At 37.8% G+C, this 16551-nt stretch overlaps 2 protein-coding genes across 2 annotated transcripts in view; one reads left to right on the top strand and one right to left on the bottom strand.

The window, feature by feature from the left end:
• LOC150078668 (uncharacterized) overlaps window positions 1-16551 on the top strand; it is a 207181-nt gene that overhangs the window by 38903 nt on the left and 151727 nt on the right. The gene's annotated exons all lie outside the window — the stretch shown is intronic.
• On the bottom strand, window positions 4254-5396 carry LOC150078669 (52 kDa repressor of the inhibitor of the protein kinase-like). Its single transcript, XM_090382226.1, has one exon. The coding sequence runs from the start codon at window positions 5394-5396 to the stop codon at window positions 4254-4256; it is 1143 nt and encodes a 380-aa protein (XP_090238352.1).

Genomic DNA, 16551 nt, shown 5'->3' with positions numbered 1-16551 from the left:
TCCTCTGACTCACAGCCTTATAAAATGCACTGTTTGCTTGATGTTTGCAGAGCAATCGGGTACGGGACATGTTACTGCCAAGGGGGATGTCTTTGTGTGGGCGCGATGCAAGGAGTTATCGATATCAGGCAACAACTCGGCGTTCTTGTGGGCCTATATGCGAGCTTGAAGGACAGGGTGGATGCCCTCGAAGAAACTAAATTGAGGGGCCCATCAAGCTCTCAGCTGCCCACATCAACGCCAGAGCTTGCACTTGGGCATCGCGTGACACAGAGACAACCCCTAAGGCAGAATGCGCTGGTCCCGAAGGAACTAGTAGTTGTTGGTGACTCTATTGTCAGGGAAACGGGGAACATGCTTTGTAAAAAAGATAGGTGGAACAGGACCAGGGTATGTCTGCCAGGGGCAAAGGTTGATGACGTTGTAGAGCGAATATCATCTTTTAAGGGCACAAAAGGTGATATAGTTGTACACGTTGGCACTAATAATATTAAGAGTAGGAGACCGGCAGAATTACTTAACAAGTACAGGTCACTGTTGAACAAAAGCCGAGAATTAGGGTTGAATTTGAAAGTGTCTGCAATTCTGCCCAGACACGATAGGAGGGAGTATATGATGAGAGCCTTGTCGATCAATTCGGCCCTGGAAAGATTGTGCAAGGCTCAAGGGGTAGAATTTTTTTCAGCCTGGACTGTACTTGTTAACAGGAGAGATTGCTTCTACAGGGATGGGATACACTTAAATAGAAAGGGTGCAAGAATATTTGCTGATGCTATCGAGGCAGTGTTAGGTGGGTCGGAAAACTGCTAGCTTGGGGAGAGAGACAAAGACCAATAGATTGACAGTAGCCACTGGCAGAGGTGAAAGAGATTCTTGCACTGCTTCTATTAGAATGAGCAGAAGCCTGAAAAACAAGATGCATGGTATTTCAGAGACTGCTGGGAGCCATTGCGGTACAAGTAAACACATGGGTTGTGTTAGGGTAGCTAAGAATAGAAACAGGTGCAGGTATACTTGCGTGTACACCAATGCTAGGAGTTTAGTAAATAAATTTGATGAATTTGAGGTATTGCTCAAAACATCGAAGGCAGATATTGTTGGGATATCAGAGACGTGGTGTCACATAGATATAAGGGATGCAGAACTGTAATTTGTGGAGTACAACGTCTACAGAAAGGATAGACAGGATAGGAAGGGAGGAGGGGTTATGCTATTAGTTAAGAAACACATAAAAACCAAGGAAGTGAAGCCAGTCGACATCGCTGGACAGTGCAGTGTGGAGTCAGTTTGGTGTGACATAAACATTGGGAGATCAAAATTGAGAATAAGAGTGTGCTATAGGCCTAATGACTCTGATGAGTATAATAAGGAACTGTACAGGGAAATAGAGTGGGCCAGTAAATCAGAGTGTCTTATAATGGGAGATTTTAATTTCCCAGATATTGACTGGAATTTGGGGGCTGGTTGCTCACACACTAGCAGGACTTTTGTGGATTTATTGGATGATTGTTTTCTACATCAGCATGTTCGGGAGGCAACTAGAGGGAGTAATACTCTGGATTTGATTATCAGCAGTGATTCTTCATGCATTAAGAATCTGCAGATAAATGAACCACTAGGTGGCAGTGATCACAGTGTGCTGAAGTGGGATTTACTCAAAGAGGTAACTACCATTAGGGGTAAAGGGAAGGGTTATTGCTTCCGTAAAGGCGACTACGATGGACTGAGACAGTATTTAAATTCTATACAGTGGGACTAACTGATGATGTTACCAACAGCAAATTCAAAATGGGAAGCATTCAAAGAACTTATCTTGGAAGCTACTAGGCTTTACATACCAACTAAGAAATATTGTTCAAGGTTTAGGCCAAAATGGATGTCAGATGAACTAATGAGGCATATGGCAGAGAAGAAAAATGCATGGGATACATACAAATTAACACATGACACAGAAGCCTATGATAGATACAAGTTGATATGCAACCAAGTTACAAAGGAGGTTAGGCAGGCGAAGGCAGATTACGAGAAATCCTTGGCAAGGGATGCAAAGAAAAACAGCAAAGAGTTCTTTACTTATGTAAACTCTAGAAGGAAGGGGTTGAATCAGATTGGTCCACTTGATATTGATGGGTCAAGTGTTGATGATCCTGCTCAGGTAGCTAAAAAACTAAATGAATATTTTGCATCGACATTCACACATGAGGAGTTATTCAGCGAGGGGAATGCCAGAGGTGTATTCAACTCTAGCAGTAAGCTACAGAATCTTGAAATAACTGGGAGTAAAGTGGAGGAGAAACTGTTGAAGATAAACACAAGAAAGGCACCCGGGGTGGATGGGATCTATCCAGTTATATTAAAGGAGGCAGCAAAGGAAGTAAGCAAACCCTTAGCCATAATTATGAGAGCTTCCTTGGACTCAGGGGAGGTACCCATAGACTGTAAATGTGCAAATGTGACCCCAATTCACAAAGGAGGATCAAAGGCTGACACAAGTAATTATAGACCTGTGAGCTTAACTTCTGTTCCAGGAAACGTAATGGAGGCACTGGTTAAAGAAGCACTGCAGGATCATTTAGACAAGACTTCAGTTATAGCTCAGACACAGCATGGTTTTGTTAAGGGGAAGTCTTGCCTGACCAACTTGATTGGATACTATGATGCAGTCACAAAAGAACTGGATGCAGGGAATAACTTTGATATTATATACTTGGATCTTAGAAAGTCTTTTGATACTGTTGCACATGGAAGACTGCTACACAAATTGGAGCAGTGTGACATTGGAGGCAAATTGCTGCTATGGATAAAGGGGTGGTTGAGGGGGAGAAGACAGAGAGTGGTAATCAATGGACACTGCTCATCGTCGACTGATGTTATTAGTGGAGTCCCTCAGGGCTCAGTGTTGGGTCCATTATTGTTTTCTGTATTTATAAATGATATTGATGATGGTATATCGGGCTTAATGTCCAAGTTTGCCGACGATACAAAGGTTGGCAGGGTCGTTAAGGACACTACTGACACTATGCTGCTGCAACAGGATCTGGAAAGGTTGAGCAGATGGGCTGAGAGGTGGCAAATGAAGTTTAACATTGATAAATGTAAAGTACTACACATGGGAAACAGCAACCCCAGAGCAACGTATCAACTCTGTGGTACTACACTGACAGTGGTAGAGAATGAAAGGGACTTGGGGGTGGTTGTGCAGGCAGATATGAAGTTCTCTGAGCAGTGCAGACGGGCTGCAAGAGTAGCTCATGGAGTATTGTCAATGATATACAGGAATTTTTCCAGCAGGGATAAGGAGGTGATTATTCCATTGTATAAGGCGATGGTCAGGCCACACCTAGAGTACTGTATACAGGTCTGGAGACCTCATTTCAAGAAGGATGTAGAGCTGCTGGAACGAGTACAGAGAAGGGCAACAAGATTAGTGAATGGAACAAAGGGGTGCTCTTACGAAGAAAGGCTTAAGTTTTGCAAATTACAGTGTCTGGAGACTAGGCACCAGCGAGGTGATCTGATAGAGGTGTATAAAGCCTTGAATGGTTTAAGCATGCTCAATGCTGATGGGATTTTTCCTCTAGCTCAGAAAAATCACCTGAGAGGGCATAAATTCAAATTGAGGAAAGACAGATGTAGGATAGACGTGCGGAAATTTGCCTTTAGCCAGCGGGTGGTTGGTTGGTGGAACAGACTTCCATCCCTTGTGGTGGAGGCTGATAGCCTAAATAAGTTTAAGGCTCAGCTGGACAGGTATTTTGAACGAACAGAGGGGTGAAGTGGAAGTGGTTTTTTTTTTTTTTTTTTTGGCTGATGCTGCATAAGCTTGCTTTCTTGCATCAAATGCCTCTACTAATGCTAATGCTAGTGCAACAGAAAAATCAAAAAGTCCACAAATGTCCCTGACTGCAGAAAAGCGACGTGAAAGGCCATCAATAACAAAGTCAATTATGGTGAAGAACACATTCACCCTGAAGTAATTTTCGGAATCCTTTTGAGTTGGTATGAGAGTAGCAAAACTCAACATGCGAGTAGCAAAACTATCTAGCATACCAATATTGATTGACACACGCCGTGCTTCTTTAAATATATCATTCCATTTCTCTCTCAGCTTCAGGATATCTGCCCGTAGTTGATCAATGTTGTCCCTTTCTACATCTAATGTGGCATCACGAGATTCTATTATCAAGTTGACTTCATGGATCATTGTGAGAACTTTAATCCAAATGGCTGACATCAGCACACATTCAAAGGTATCAAAGTATTTTTTGATACCCCTTTTCAAAGTATTTTTTGATACCCCGAAGATTAGCTGTCAAATTAGTAACTTTACTCAGCTCTTCCACTGCATTTTTAACACTGTCGAAATGCCGTCCAATTGGTCTTACACAGTCAATTCTCCCTGACCATATTGTTTTTGACATTTTATGCAGTGAGACAGAAAGGTGCTCTTTCAATATCTCCCACCGCTGGGGATTTGAACTGAAGACATTGAACATTTTCTGTATGATTCCAAAGAATGTTATAGCTTCACTGCAGGCTTCATCATAATCCGTAACGAGATTCAGAGTATGATTTGCACAATTGAAGAAAATGCAGTTCTCATTCTTCTCCTTTACGATAGCCTGCACACCACTGTACTTTACTGCCATATTGGAGCCATTGTGATATGCTTGATCCACACAGTCTTCAAAGTTCAGATTGAAACTTACTAAGAAGTCTAAGATTTTCTCTGCAATTTCTTCAGCCATCTTTTTGGAAAATTCATAAAATGCAAGAAAGCGTTCTTCAATTGAAATACTAGTATCTTCCCTCCTCACATATCTGATGATGAATGATAGCTGTTCTTTGTGAGAACAATCAGGCGTTCCATCAATAGCAATTGCAAAATACTTTGCAGCTTTTATTTCTTCAATAATGCTGTTTTGCACAAAAGATCCACAGATTTCAATGAACTCGTTTTGTATTTTATTTAATGGGTAGTGTACCTGGAGCCGTGTTTCATTCTCCTGTGCATTCCGTACATGTGCCGCTAATACTGAATCATATTTGCTCAGAAGCTCAACAGTACCCCAAAAATTTCCTTTATGGCTATCGTCAATTTGTTCAGAAGAACCACGGAAAGCGAGCCCCCTCTCTGACAAAAATAGGATGATATCAAGAATGCGATGAAGAATTTTCTTCCATTTATTACTTTCAGCCTTGAGCTGGTCAACAATATAATTGCCAATTGAAGTTGAAGCACCGCTCATTGCTGCATTACTTGCTTCTTTCCGTGCAATATAGTTTTTCTTGTGTAAGTTAGAATTTTCATGACTTGGAATGCGATCCTTTAATTTTCTCCACCCTTTTTCAATACCCCATTCTGGATGACTGGTCACATTAGAAGAGACATCCATCTTGGTAAACAAAAAACAAGGTGCACAATTCAGTGATTGCTTCGCTTGACTCCAACACAGCCAATCTCGTTTATATTTCTATCCATTTGTCAATGTTACTGTTAAAAGGCGATCTGTAAATGAGTGATTATCCTTATCCTTGGGGACATCAGTTGGTACTTCAAAGTCCTGGACTTTTAGAAATGATTCAGTGTCAATTCTATTCGTCTTATCAATAAGTCCAATGTCGATTTGTGATGTGGAGGTTTTTACAGTTGTCGACTCTTTTTCATTATTATCAGCATCAGCTTCAGTTGGCGATTGTGGTTCCACCGTTTGCTATATCAGTTTATCATCACTTTCTTTTGGAGTTTTACCTTCTGTATCTGTAGCTGGTCCTGGTCCAACAGCCTTGTTATCAAGATCAGTGTGGTCATTCTCTGAATCACATTGATGGTGATGTATAATTATGAAGTCAGTAATTGATTTGCATTTTTTGACAGCTTCTTCTTCTTCTTGCAATTTGGCATGTTTTCTCTTTGCTGCACCACTTTCATATTTTTTCATTGTCTCACAAAACTGATCTGAAGTAAACCATCCTCCCCCCCCAAAAAAAAACAATATTATGTAACACGTCTTAATTTTGTTTAACCTACCAGGGGGAGTAGGCCCCTCAAAATCGTAAGCCCATGCCAACTGGTCCCCCTCTGATATGACCTGTCAGTGATGGTTATGTCCGGTCTAGTGTGCAGGATTAATCTTGTCTGTTCTTATGGCGCGGTCCCAGTACAACTTGTGACTAGGGGTCTCTAGTGCAGCCTGAGGTTCGTTCATGTAATGCGTGCGGTATACTTTCTTTGATCAACTGGTAGGCCAGATGCTGCAGACACCTTAGGTGTTAACATTGCAATAGGGCTTGCAAACCGGTTTTATAAAACCGGTTAAATTGGTTTTCATATTGAGTTGTTAAAACCGAAACCGAGCTTCTAAAACCGGATTCGAATATTTTCTTAGTTAGCTCTCGAATATAGTTTTTTGTTACGCACATTTTCTTTAGTTTGTTCGTTTGTCTGGATCGTTCAACTGCTTTATGTTTTGAACATGTTTTTTATTTTATTTTATTTTATGTTTGGGAACGAATCTCATGGGCAAGTGGCCCAAATCTAGGATGGAATACCTTTTATCTTCCCACCTGTATCATGGCACGATGCAGGTGTACTCATTTACGACTGAGTGAGTCGGAGCGATAGCGTAAAAGAAAATGCTCGACATTTCTCCGTTCCATCTATCTTGTTCGCCAGGCAAGTTATGGTATGCGCCTTATTGATGGCTACCCACTAGAAACAGATTCGCTGAATATTGCATGAACTTCCAATCGTAGAAAGTTTTTTGCTTCTTTATTCCTATTAAATTTGCGATCAAATGTTCTCCAAAAAGCAGCTTCACCAAATTTAGCTTTTATGTAATTTTGAAAATACAATAGATTTAATTGGGGAAAAAAAATTGCCAGTAAATAAATAAAATATTTCTTTCGTGAAAACTTTGAAACTTTCCTCGTTTAGACTCCTCATTCAGTGCTTGCGGGAGTGACGCATAGTATTGTGCCTTTGTTATTTTCAATATTTTTATTTAAAATTGTCGGTGATATAAATTCCTACTAATTAATATTTATTACTCTTAATATGTCTAAGATGAAATCAAATGTATGGAATTATTTTGCTCGAAAAAGCAAAGATGAAACACAATGTTCGAAATGTCAGAAGATAATGAAGTCGTCTGGAGGATCTACATCATCTTTGATGTTGCATTTAAAGAAAATGCATCAGATTTACATTAAACAAGATAACAGTGAACCTCCCGTAAAAATGGTAAGAACATTAAAAACTTTATCGTTAAAAAATCTATGGAAGAAGAGATTTCAAAATTAGCTGCTTTAGATGGATTTTCTTTTAATTCAATTGCCAAGAGTGAGTTTATACAATCAAGCCTTCACCTTCAGAGAAATAAATACGATAAATTATCACCAGCCTCAGTGAATGAAATTAAAAATATGGTTCTGAATTATTATAAAACTAAGAAAGAAGAACTCATTCAGCATTTCAAAAATTCATTGGTTTTGGGTGCACGGTATTCATTGACTCTAGACGAATATACGTCTATACAAAATAAAAGGTATATGAATATAAATGTGCATTCAAAAGACAATCATTGGTCGTTAGGTCTTATTGAGATTAATGGTTCACTTGATACCAGAAAAACTGAGCAAATTGTGAATGGACACTTGAAGAAATTTGGTTTGAACTTGGATGAGGATATTGTTGCCTGCACCACCGATGGAGCAGCAATGATGATTAAGTTTGGCAAGAAAATTACGCCTAATCATCAACAATATATAGCCCATTGTATACATCTGTCAGTTATATATGTACTTTATGAAAAAGCAATCAATTATAGTGCCACAGTCTCTGAGTCTCCCAAAGACAATGAAGAAAATGAAAATAATGAAGAAAGTAGTGATGATGAAGCAGTTGAAGAAAGACAGCAAGGCATGCTTTATCAAACCGACGAGTTCATTTATTTCTTCAATCCAATGGCCAATATTGCACAAACTAATAACAAAGTCAGAAAAATTTGCAAGCTTTTTCGAAAATCGCCTACCAAAAATGACGTATTACAAAATTTTGTTAAAGCAAAATTTAATGGGAAGGAATATAAACTTATATTAGATTGCAAGACTAGATGAGATAGCACATTCTATATGATTGAGAGAGTTTTGAAATTGAAAAATCGCATTCCAAATGCTCTATGTGCAGTACTGTCAACTGAAGCTGTGTCTGACGATGACTGGAAAACACTTGAATTGCTAAGTGAAACTTTGCGACCAGATGAAATGATTCTGAAGGCTATAACCTCAGAAGATACAGACTTACTTAAAGCAGAGTCCTCAATATAATTTCTGCTTGCTAAGCTTGATACAGCAGAAAACCCATTTGCTTTAAAATTTCACCAAAGCCTTTTGCAGCGTTACAATGCAAGACGAAATTGCCAAACTTTGGCTTTGCTGAGCTATGTACACAACCCCAAAAAGTTTAGATAAAAAGATTCAGGTTCAAGAACTTTTTGATTTTCCAAGTAAGCAAGTTTTGAAAAAGCATGCTGTAGAGATTTATCAGAGATTATTTGCAAAACATTCCGAAGGAGTCTTAGCGTTGAATGAAGAAACTGAAAATAAACGAACCGTTCTTTTAGAAGAAAACAAAGACTCGTCTAGTTCCGATGTTGGAGATGCACTCATGCGGGAGTATGTAACAGTGTAATAAAGAGATTAACTGAAGAGCCTTCAAAATACCCGAGTGAATTGGAAATTAGCAAAGAATTTAAAATTTTGGAGGCAACTAGCTGTAGAAAGTTTATAGAGCACTGCTGACCATTAAACCAACAAGTGTCCAATCTGAGAGAGTGTTTTCGATCACTGCTCTCTTTAACACAAAAATAAGGTCAAGTCTATCAGGAAAAATGCTTAATATACTGTGTTTTTTAAAGGATTTTCAGAAGCTGAGCAATAAATAGTCAAGTAATTTCCACAAGCTGTTTTTTTTCACATTATTTTTATTTATTTATTTATTTATTATTATTATAGGGCTTATTATTTTTTTTGTTTACTATACGAGAAGATAGTTTTTATTCAAAGGATTTGAATACAATTTGTAATTTTGTATAATCTCAAGCTGGTTACTTTTTTGGAGAATTTTAATTTTTTTATTTTTTTTACTATAAGAGGTGATAGATTTTGTTTAAAAGATTTGATTGCGATTTGTACAATCTACCCAAGATAAAATAAATACCTGTGTTATAAGCTTTTAATTATTTTCCCTAAGTCTGAAAAAATCGGTTTTAAAACCGGTTTTAAGAGTAAACTTCGGTTAAACTCGGTTTTGAAATTTCTCGGTTTTATGCAAGCCCTACATTGCAAGCACTTGCACAGTGTACAGTAGGTCTCGTGCTGTTGCTGCTGACACTTTTGGCACTTTTGGAAATGTATTCAAAGGCACATGTTTTCCTCTTACTTTACAAGTCACATATGTGGTAGATTGCAAACTTAAGACAGCCATAGTAGTATTTAACAAGAATTTAAATGTAACTGTTATTTCTAAAATGTGCAGTCAGACTGCTACTTGTATTCATGTATCAACTGTTGCTTTCTCTTTCTATCTGGTAACTGTATATTTTCCCCAACTATGAGTATTGCCTCTTCCATACAGTATTTTGAAAGTGTATTGAATTTTTTTTCAGGTAGTAATGGCATTAGAATCAATTGTATTTACAATTGATTCTAATGCCAAATCAAATTTGTGGCGTAGTAGGTAGTAGAGGTATGGCATTTGAAGAGTTTATATTATGTTATGATCTGCATGTGTTAAATTTAAGTGGTAAGCCCTCAACATTTGATCATCTAATATTGATGACGAAGATTGATATTGATTTGATCATCTAATATTGTCCACGGATCATCTATTATTGACATAACATTGGAAGCGCAGGCCATGGACAGGAGGATCTTTTTTTGGAATGTGGTACCTGATTCTTATATTATAGTTTTATTATAGATAAGTAAATTATTATAGATAAGTAAAATACACAGAGCTATTGTTGAAAAGTGATAATAACAGTTTTAAGATATTTGATGAATGCAGGACATTTAATTATAAGAAAATAAATTGGGAGAAATTTAAATATTCCTTAAATGTTAGTTTTTCTTACCCACCTGCTGAACTTAATAAACTAAATGCTTTGGAATGCGCATATTATGTGCAGAATTCAATATCTTTAGCTATGTTGCAAAAAAAAAAAGGAAATGCAAAGGAAAACTCCATGGTGGTCTAATGAATTGGCTAAATTACGTAAGAGGTTTTGGGTTTGAGGAGGTTATATCAAAAGTACAGGCACAGGGGTCAAATGAGGCTCAAAGGTATACAGAGTTATATAAATTGAAAAAAAAAAAAGGAATTATCATAAAGAGATTTATAAGCATAAAATGAAAGCTTGGAAAGATTTGGTATCTAGTGTTGGTAATGATGACCCTTGGGGACTTTTATTTAAGTTAACAAGGAATAAATTAAATGTTAATAATATCATTTATACTGTTAATACTGAGGATGCAGAAACATCTGATTGGTTATCTACAGTTCAAACAATTACCGATGAATTGTTAAAGTTGATTGTTATGAGGATGATAACACGGTCCTGAGAAGAATTAGAATAGAAAATAAACAATATTGTGGGCCGAATAATACTCAGTTATTTAACATTAATAAATTAATATCAATTTCCTCTAAATTTAATGGTAATAAGAATCCCGGGCTGGATATGGTTGAAAATAACAGTATAGTGAAAACTATTGAGTAATTCTCTGAGATTGTTTTAAATATGTTCAATCAGTGGCGGCTAGTGACTCTGATGTTTGGGATGCTTCGTCTTAAAGTTACATTAAATTGCCTTGGTTATAAGATATGTAGTAGTATAGTGGCATGTGATGCAAGAAAGCAAGTATATGAGCTTATGCAGCATCAGCCAGAAAAAAAAAAAAAAAAAAACCATTCCCTCCAAATGCCTGTCCAGTTCCTCCTTAAATTTATTTAACCTATCAACTTCCACAACGACAGATGGAAGTTTGTTCCAGCAATTAACCACCCGCTGGCTAAAGGCAAATTTCCGCACATCTATTCTACATCTGTCTTTTCTTAATTTGAATTTATGCTCCCTTAGGTTCGTAATCTGAACAAGTGGAAGGATCCCATCAGAATTCAGCGTGCTCAACCCATTCAAGGCTTTATACACCTCAATCAGATCACCGCGCAGGCGCCTAGTCTCCAGCCAGTGCAATTTGCAGAACTTAAGCCTCTCTTGGTAAGAAGATCCCTTCATTGCCCCTCACCAATCTTGTTGCCCTTCTCTGTACACGCTCAAGCAAATCTACATCCTTCCTAAAATGAGGCCTCCAGACCTGTACGCAGTACTCAAGGCATGGCCTGACCATTGCCTTATACAAACAGAGGGACAATCACCTCCTTTTCCCTGCTAGCAAAATTCGTATATATCATTGATGAAACCCCATGACCTGCCCTGGCCGCCTGTCTGCATTCCTCAGAAAACTTCATATCTGACTGCACAATTTCTCCCAGGTCTTTTTCATTTTCTATCACCTTAAGTGTAGTACCACACAGTCGGTACGTTTCTCTGGGGTTACTTCTACCCATATGCAGTACTTTGCATTTGTCAAGGTTAAACTTCAGTTGTCACTTCTTAGCCCATCTGCCTAAATTATCTAGATCCTGTTGCAGTAGCACACTGCCATTATTGTCATTAACAATCCTGCCAACCTTTGTATCATCTGCAAACCTCGACACTAAGCCTGATATACCTTCATCAATATCATTGCTAAATATACAAAACAAGAGAGGACCCAACACCGAACCCTGTGGGACTCCACTAATAACATTAGTTCACGAAGAACAACACCCATTAATTACCACCCTCTGTCTTCTCCCACTCAACCATCCTTTTATCCATTGTAGCAACTTACCCTTAATACCATTCTGCTCCAATTTGTACAATAGTCTTCCATGCGCAACAGTGTCAAAAGCTTTCCTAAAATCCAAATATATGATATCAAAATTATTTATTGCATCCAGTTCCTTTGTAACCACATCATTATATCCTATCAAATTTGTCAGATAAGACTTTCCCTTAACAAACCCATGCTGTGTCTGAATTATTGCTGCAGTTTTGTCTAGATGATCCTGCAATGCATCTTTAACCAGTAACTCCATTATATTACACGGAACAGAAGTTAAACAAACTGGTCTGTAATTACTCGTGTCACCCTTCGATCCCCCTTTGTGAATTGGGGATAAATTTGCACATCTCCAGTCCGTGGGGACCTCCCCTGAGTCCAAGGATGCTCTCATAATTATGGCCATGGGTTTGCTTAGTTGCTTTGCCGCCTCCTTTAATATAACTGGATAGATCCCATCCATCCCAGGTGCATTTCTTATGTTTAACTTCAACAATTTCTCCTCCTCTTTGCTCTCAGTTATTACAAAATCATTAAGCACCCTGCTACAATTTGATAATCTTTTGCCATTTTGAAACCTTAATAACTCCTCATGTGTGAATGTAGATGCAAAATACTCATTCAGTTTGTTTGCTCTCTGAGCAGGATCATATACAGTGGAACCATTGTTATCAAGTGGACCAATCCGATTCATCCCCCTTCTTTTATAAATAATAAATAAATTTTCTGTTTATACTCCAGCACGACAAACAAGTCAGTAGAGTTTACAATAAATCGTCAATACAAATATTTATCGTATTTAGTAGTCACGGGCTGGAACCCCGGTCACTCAAGGAACGCGTGCTATGTGTACTCTCGTTCCTGACCACTCGGCTAAGTTAGAGTTTATGGCTAGTGGAACACGATGGAGAACTAAAGAACTGAGGGTACTATTATCCGTCGACAGTTTTATGTGGCACCTGCAGCCATCCAACGAGCTGTGACCACCGGACTACCATCCAACGAGCTGTGACATCAGCTGGCTGTCGTCACTTAACCGTCGAACTATTGCATGCTGGCTGGTAGAAGGAGGAAGCCGTACATACTGACCATTGTGTTGATTTCCCCTAACCGGTGAGTTAAAATCATCCGAAATTTGCCGTGCATGGGGAACTGGAATGGAGGGGGGTACAGAATGGTGCCAAATGGTCTTCGGCGATAAATCCCACTTCTGCTTCAGGCCCGATGATTGTCGCACAGTGTGGAATCCAGAGCGTTTGCACCGGGGAGGGGGGGGGGAAATATAAACTTCGGGGTACATGTAGTATATGTGTATATTTTTTATTATTATTTAATATTTACAATATATGTATATATATAAAAAATATATATATAAACAAATGTATATAAAAAATAAAATGTAAAAAATAAAATAAAATGTATATATAAACAAATATAAGATTTGTTTATTAGATTATTCATATTTATATTTATGCATATTTATGAATGTTATAATAAGAGAATATTAAGAAAACAAGATAGGAAACAAAAGGAAATATTTTTTTAACGTCTAAATACTAATAGTCAGTTCACAAAAATAACATTACTGACAATAATCACAGTTTAATAATATGAAAATTACCGATTAAAATATCGCAAAAAAATATATTAAATTTATAATAAAAGATGCAAGTACTGTATTGTAATAATCATATTCTTCTTTGCTTTTCTTTGCGTGTGTGTGTCAATCACTTCATTTATTAATTTTTCCGATAACTCATTTGGGCCCTCTGCTTATCTTCATGCAATATTACAGTACAGATGCATATATAATAAAAAGGTTATAAAATATATTGTTTATAGGCTGCGACCAAACCGTCTTGTTATCTTGTTTGCAGTATACAAAGGTATAATTAAACACAAGTAGACCCTTGCTGTGAAAAAAGCAAATAAAGGGAATATGAAAACCATAAAACGAAACTGCCGACGATTCAATTCGCGGCTGCAATAGACTCTCCTCTCTCTGCCCAGACATTTAGCTTTTCCCTGAAAGCCGAGGGGCACTTTATAATTACAACAGCATCTTTGGGCGAACCTATTCGCAGCATGAGATTTTGTTTGCGATATACAAACAAAGAATTAGTCGCAAGTAGATCTATCAAGACATGGTTTGTGTGAAAATAAAGGGAACCTGAAAACCATAAAACGAAAATGTGGACACTTGAAATGGCTTTTAGTTACAATTTGTGCAGCCAGAAATATTGCCCATTTAATTATTTTGAAAATTTCTTGTCTTTTGAATTTTAGTGATTTATTTTCGCTGTGTACCACCTAACAAGTACCACACTTAGTTGATGTGATTTTTTGTGTTTTATAAAATAAAAATTACTATTTTCACCGGGGGTAGTTTATTCCACCGGGGGTGAACCTTCCCTGGAAACTCACTCCACTGTTATCGCATATATCTGTGTGGACGACGTGGTACACGCAATGATGACAAAGCAATTGTTTTTATTTCTATTATCTGTTTATTTCACAAAAGGAAACCACCACGAGAGGGCAAAGTGCCAGGAGGGTTCTAATTACATAGCAGGGTACGAGATACTACGGACAATAGGTTAGATATACTGAGCATGTAGTCTCGTCCCTAAATATTATATATCCATTTTATATTTAATATTTAATTAAACATAAATAATTCTGCATATACATTATACAATTATACATTTGTAAGTCAGTAATTCCATATATAAATTACCGTATTTGATGGCATATAAGACACTTTTTTCCGAAAAAATGCCTTGAAAAATCCCCCCGCGTCCTATATGCGGAAGTGAGCCCTCCCTCATCGGCGTCGGGGCGAGCGGGCAGATTGTATTTCGCCGTTCGGTCAATAATTTCGTTTCTGAAAGATAACGGGAAACCCTAAGGTACTTTTGAACTTGCAGAGTTGTTTGGAATCAGGTCGAAGAAGTTTCAAAAGCCAGGGAACACAGGAAAAGCCTTAGAAGACGATGGAAGCTTCAAGATTCTTCTCCAGGTTTCTCAATAGTTTGCCGATCTTCTAAAAGGTGGCACGATCGGCGAGTCAGTTAGTTCTGTGCGGGCTTTCGTGATTTGGGTGTGTATTTGTGTACCGAAGTGTACTTGAATTGCGTGTGAAGTGCTATATAATCAGGACAGTGCATTGTAATCATTGTGGGTGACTGAAATAAAATAAAGAACAGTGTTAATTTTATACCAGTTGTTTTTACTCAGAACCTCGTTTTGTAACAATATCATTTAATCTTGGCGTTTGACATTATTTTAAAGTATTTTACCCTCAGAAAATGGCTGCAGGAGAAAAGAGGTTGAGTTACACTATTGGATATAAACCAAACGTAACATGATAACAGAGCTGCGGAAAGGTTTTTTGCGCCACCACCTACGGGAAAAATGATACGCGTCTGGCGGAAGCAAGAAAAAGAACTTCAAGCTTCTAAAAAAAAAGTAAACATAACCTTCGTCGGCCTGCCCCAGAACTTGAAGAAGATGTAAAAAGGTGGGTAATAGGTGAAAGGAATTTAGGAAGAAGTGTTTCTCCAAAAATGATTATGCATAAGGCTAGGACATTAGCAGAAATACGAGGAATTCCGAATTTTTCTGGAACAGAAGGTTGGTGTTACCGATTCATGCAAAGGCATGGTTTATCAATGTGTACAAAAACATCAATTACACAAAAATTACCAGCAGATTATGAAGAAAAAATTTGTAAAAAAGGCACGAAAACGAACTTATTTTGAACTTGACCAAATAGGAAATACGGACCAGGTCCCACTAACTTTTGATACACTCTCCAACAAAACTGTGAATATCAAAGGATCTAAAACGGTGTCAATAAAAACTATCGGACAAGAGAAAACACATTACACAGTACTTTTGGCCTGCTGTGCTGATGGCACAAAACTACCACCATTTTTTATATTTAAAAGAAAAACTCCACCTAAGGAAAAAATTCCAGGTGTATTTGTTCATGTTCATCCAAAAGGATGGATGGATGGATGAATCTGGAATGAATTTATGGCTACAAAAAATATGGGCAAGCAAGGCGGCCTGGTGGTATCTTAAGGAAACCCTCTCTTCTCATTTGGGACCAGTTCAGAGCCCACAGAACTGAAGTCATTAAAAAGTGGGCGAGGGAATTGAATACACAGGTAGTTGTCATTCCTTGTGGACTGACAAGCCAATTGCAGCCGTCGGATGTGTCCATAAACAAGCCATTTAAGCAAAATATGAGAGAACAGTGGAACAAATGGATGGGAGAACCCGACCATGACCTCACACCCACAGGAAGAATGAAGAGACTCACCATTGCACAGGTGTGTGAATGGGTTAAGGAATCTTGGAAAAATATAAGTGGCAAAATAATTATAAAGTCTTTCAAGAAGACTGGAATTAGTAATCCCCTTGATGGCGCTGAAGACAGTGATACCAACGTTAGCGAGAAAGTGTTTTTGGGATTTGAAGATGATGATTTTTTTGATTTTCAAAATGATTGAACTTTCCCTTTGCAGAACATAGATGTTTTTTACAGTTTCTTTTACTCACAACTTTTTGATATGTTGTCACATTACAGCTCATTCA

Source organism: Mastigoproctus giganteus, chromosome 10 (assembly GCF_048544385.1).
Source record: "Mastigoproctus giganteus isolate SK-2022 chromosome 10, ASM4854438v1, whole genome shotgun sequence".
In the NCBI taxonomy this organism is placed as follows: Eukaryota; Metazoa; Arthropoda; class Arachnida; order Uropygi; family Thelyphonidae; genus Mastigoproctus; species Mastigoproctus giganteus.
This window is presented reverse-complemented; position numbering and strand designations above follow the sequence as displayed.

Excerpts from the sequence above, each read along its gene's own strand:
- LOC150078669 (XM_090382226.1), bottom strand. The coding sequence starts at position 5,396 with ATGGATGTCTCTTCTAATGTGACCAGTCATCCAGAATGGGGTATTGAA.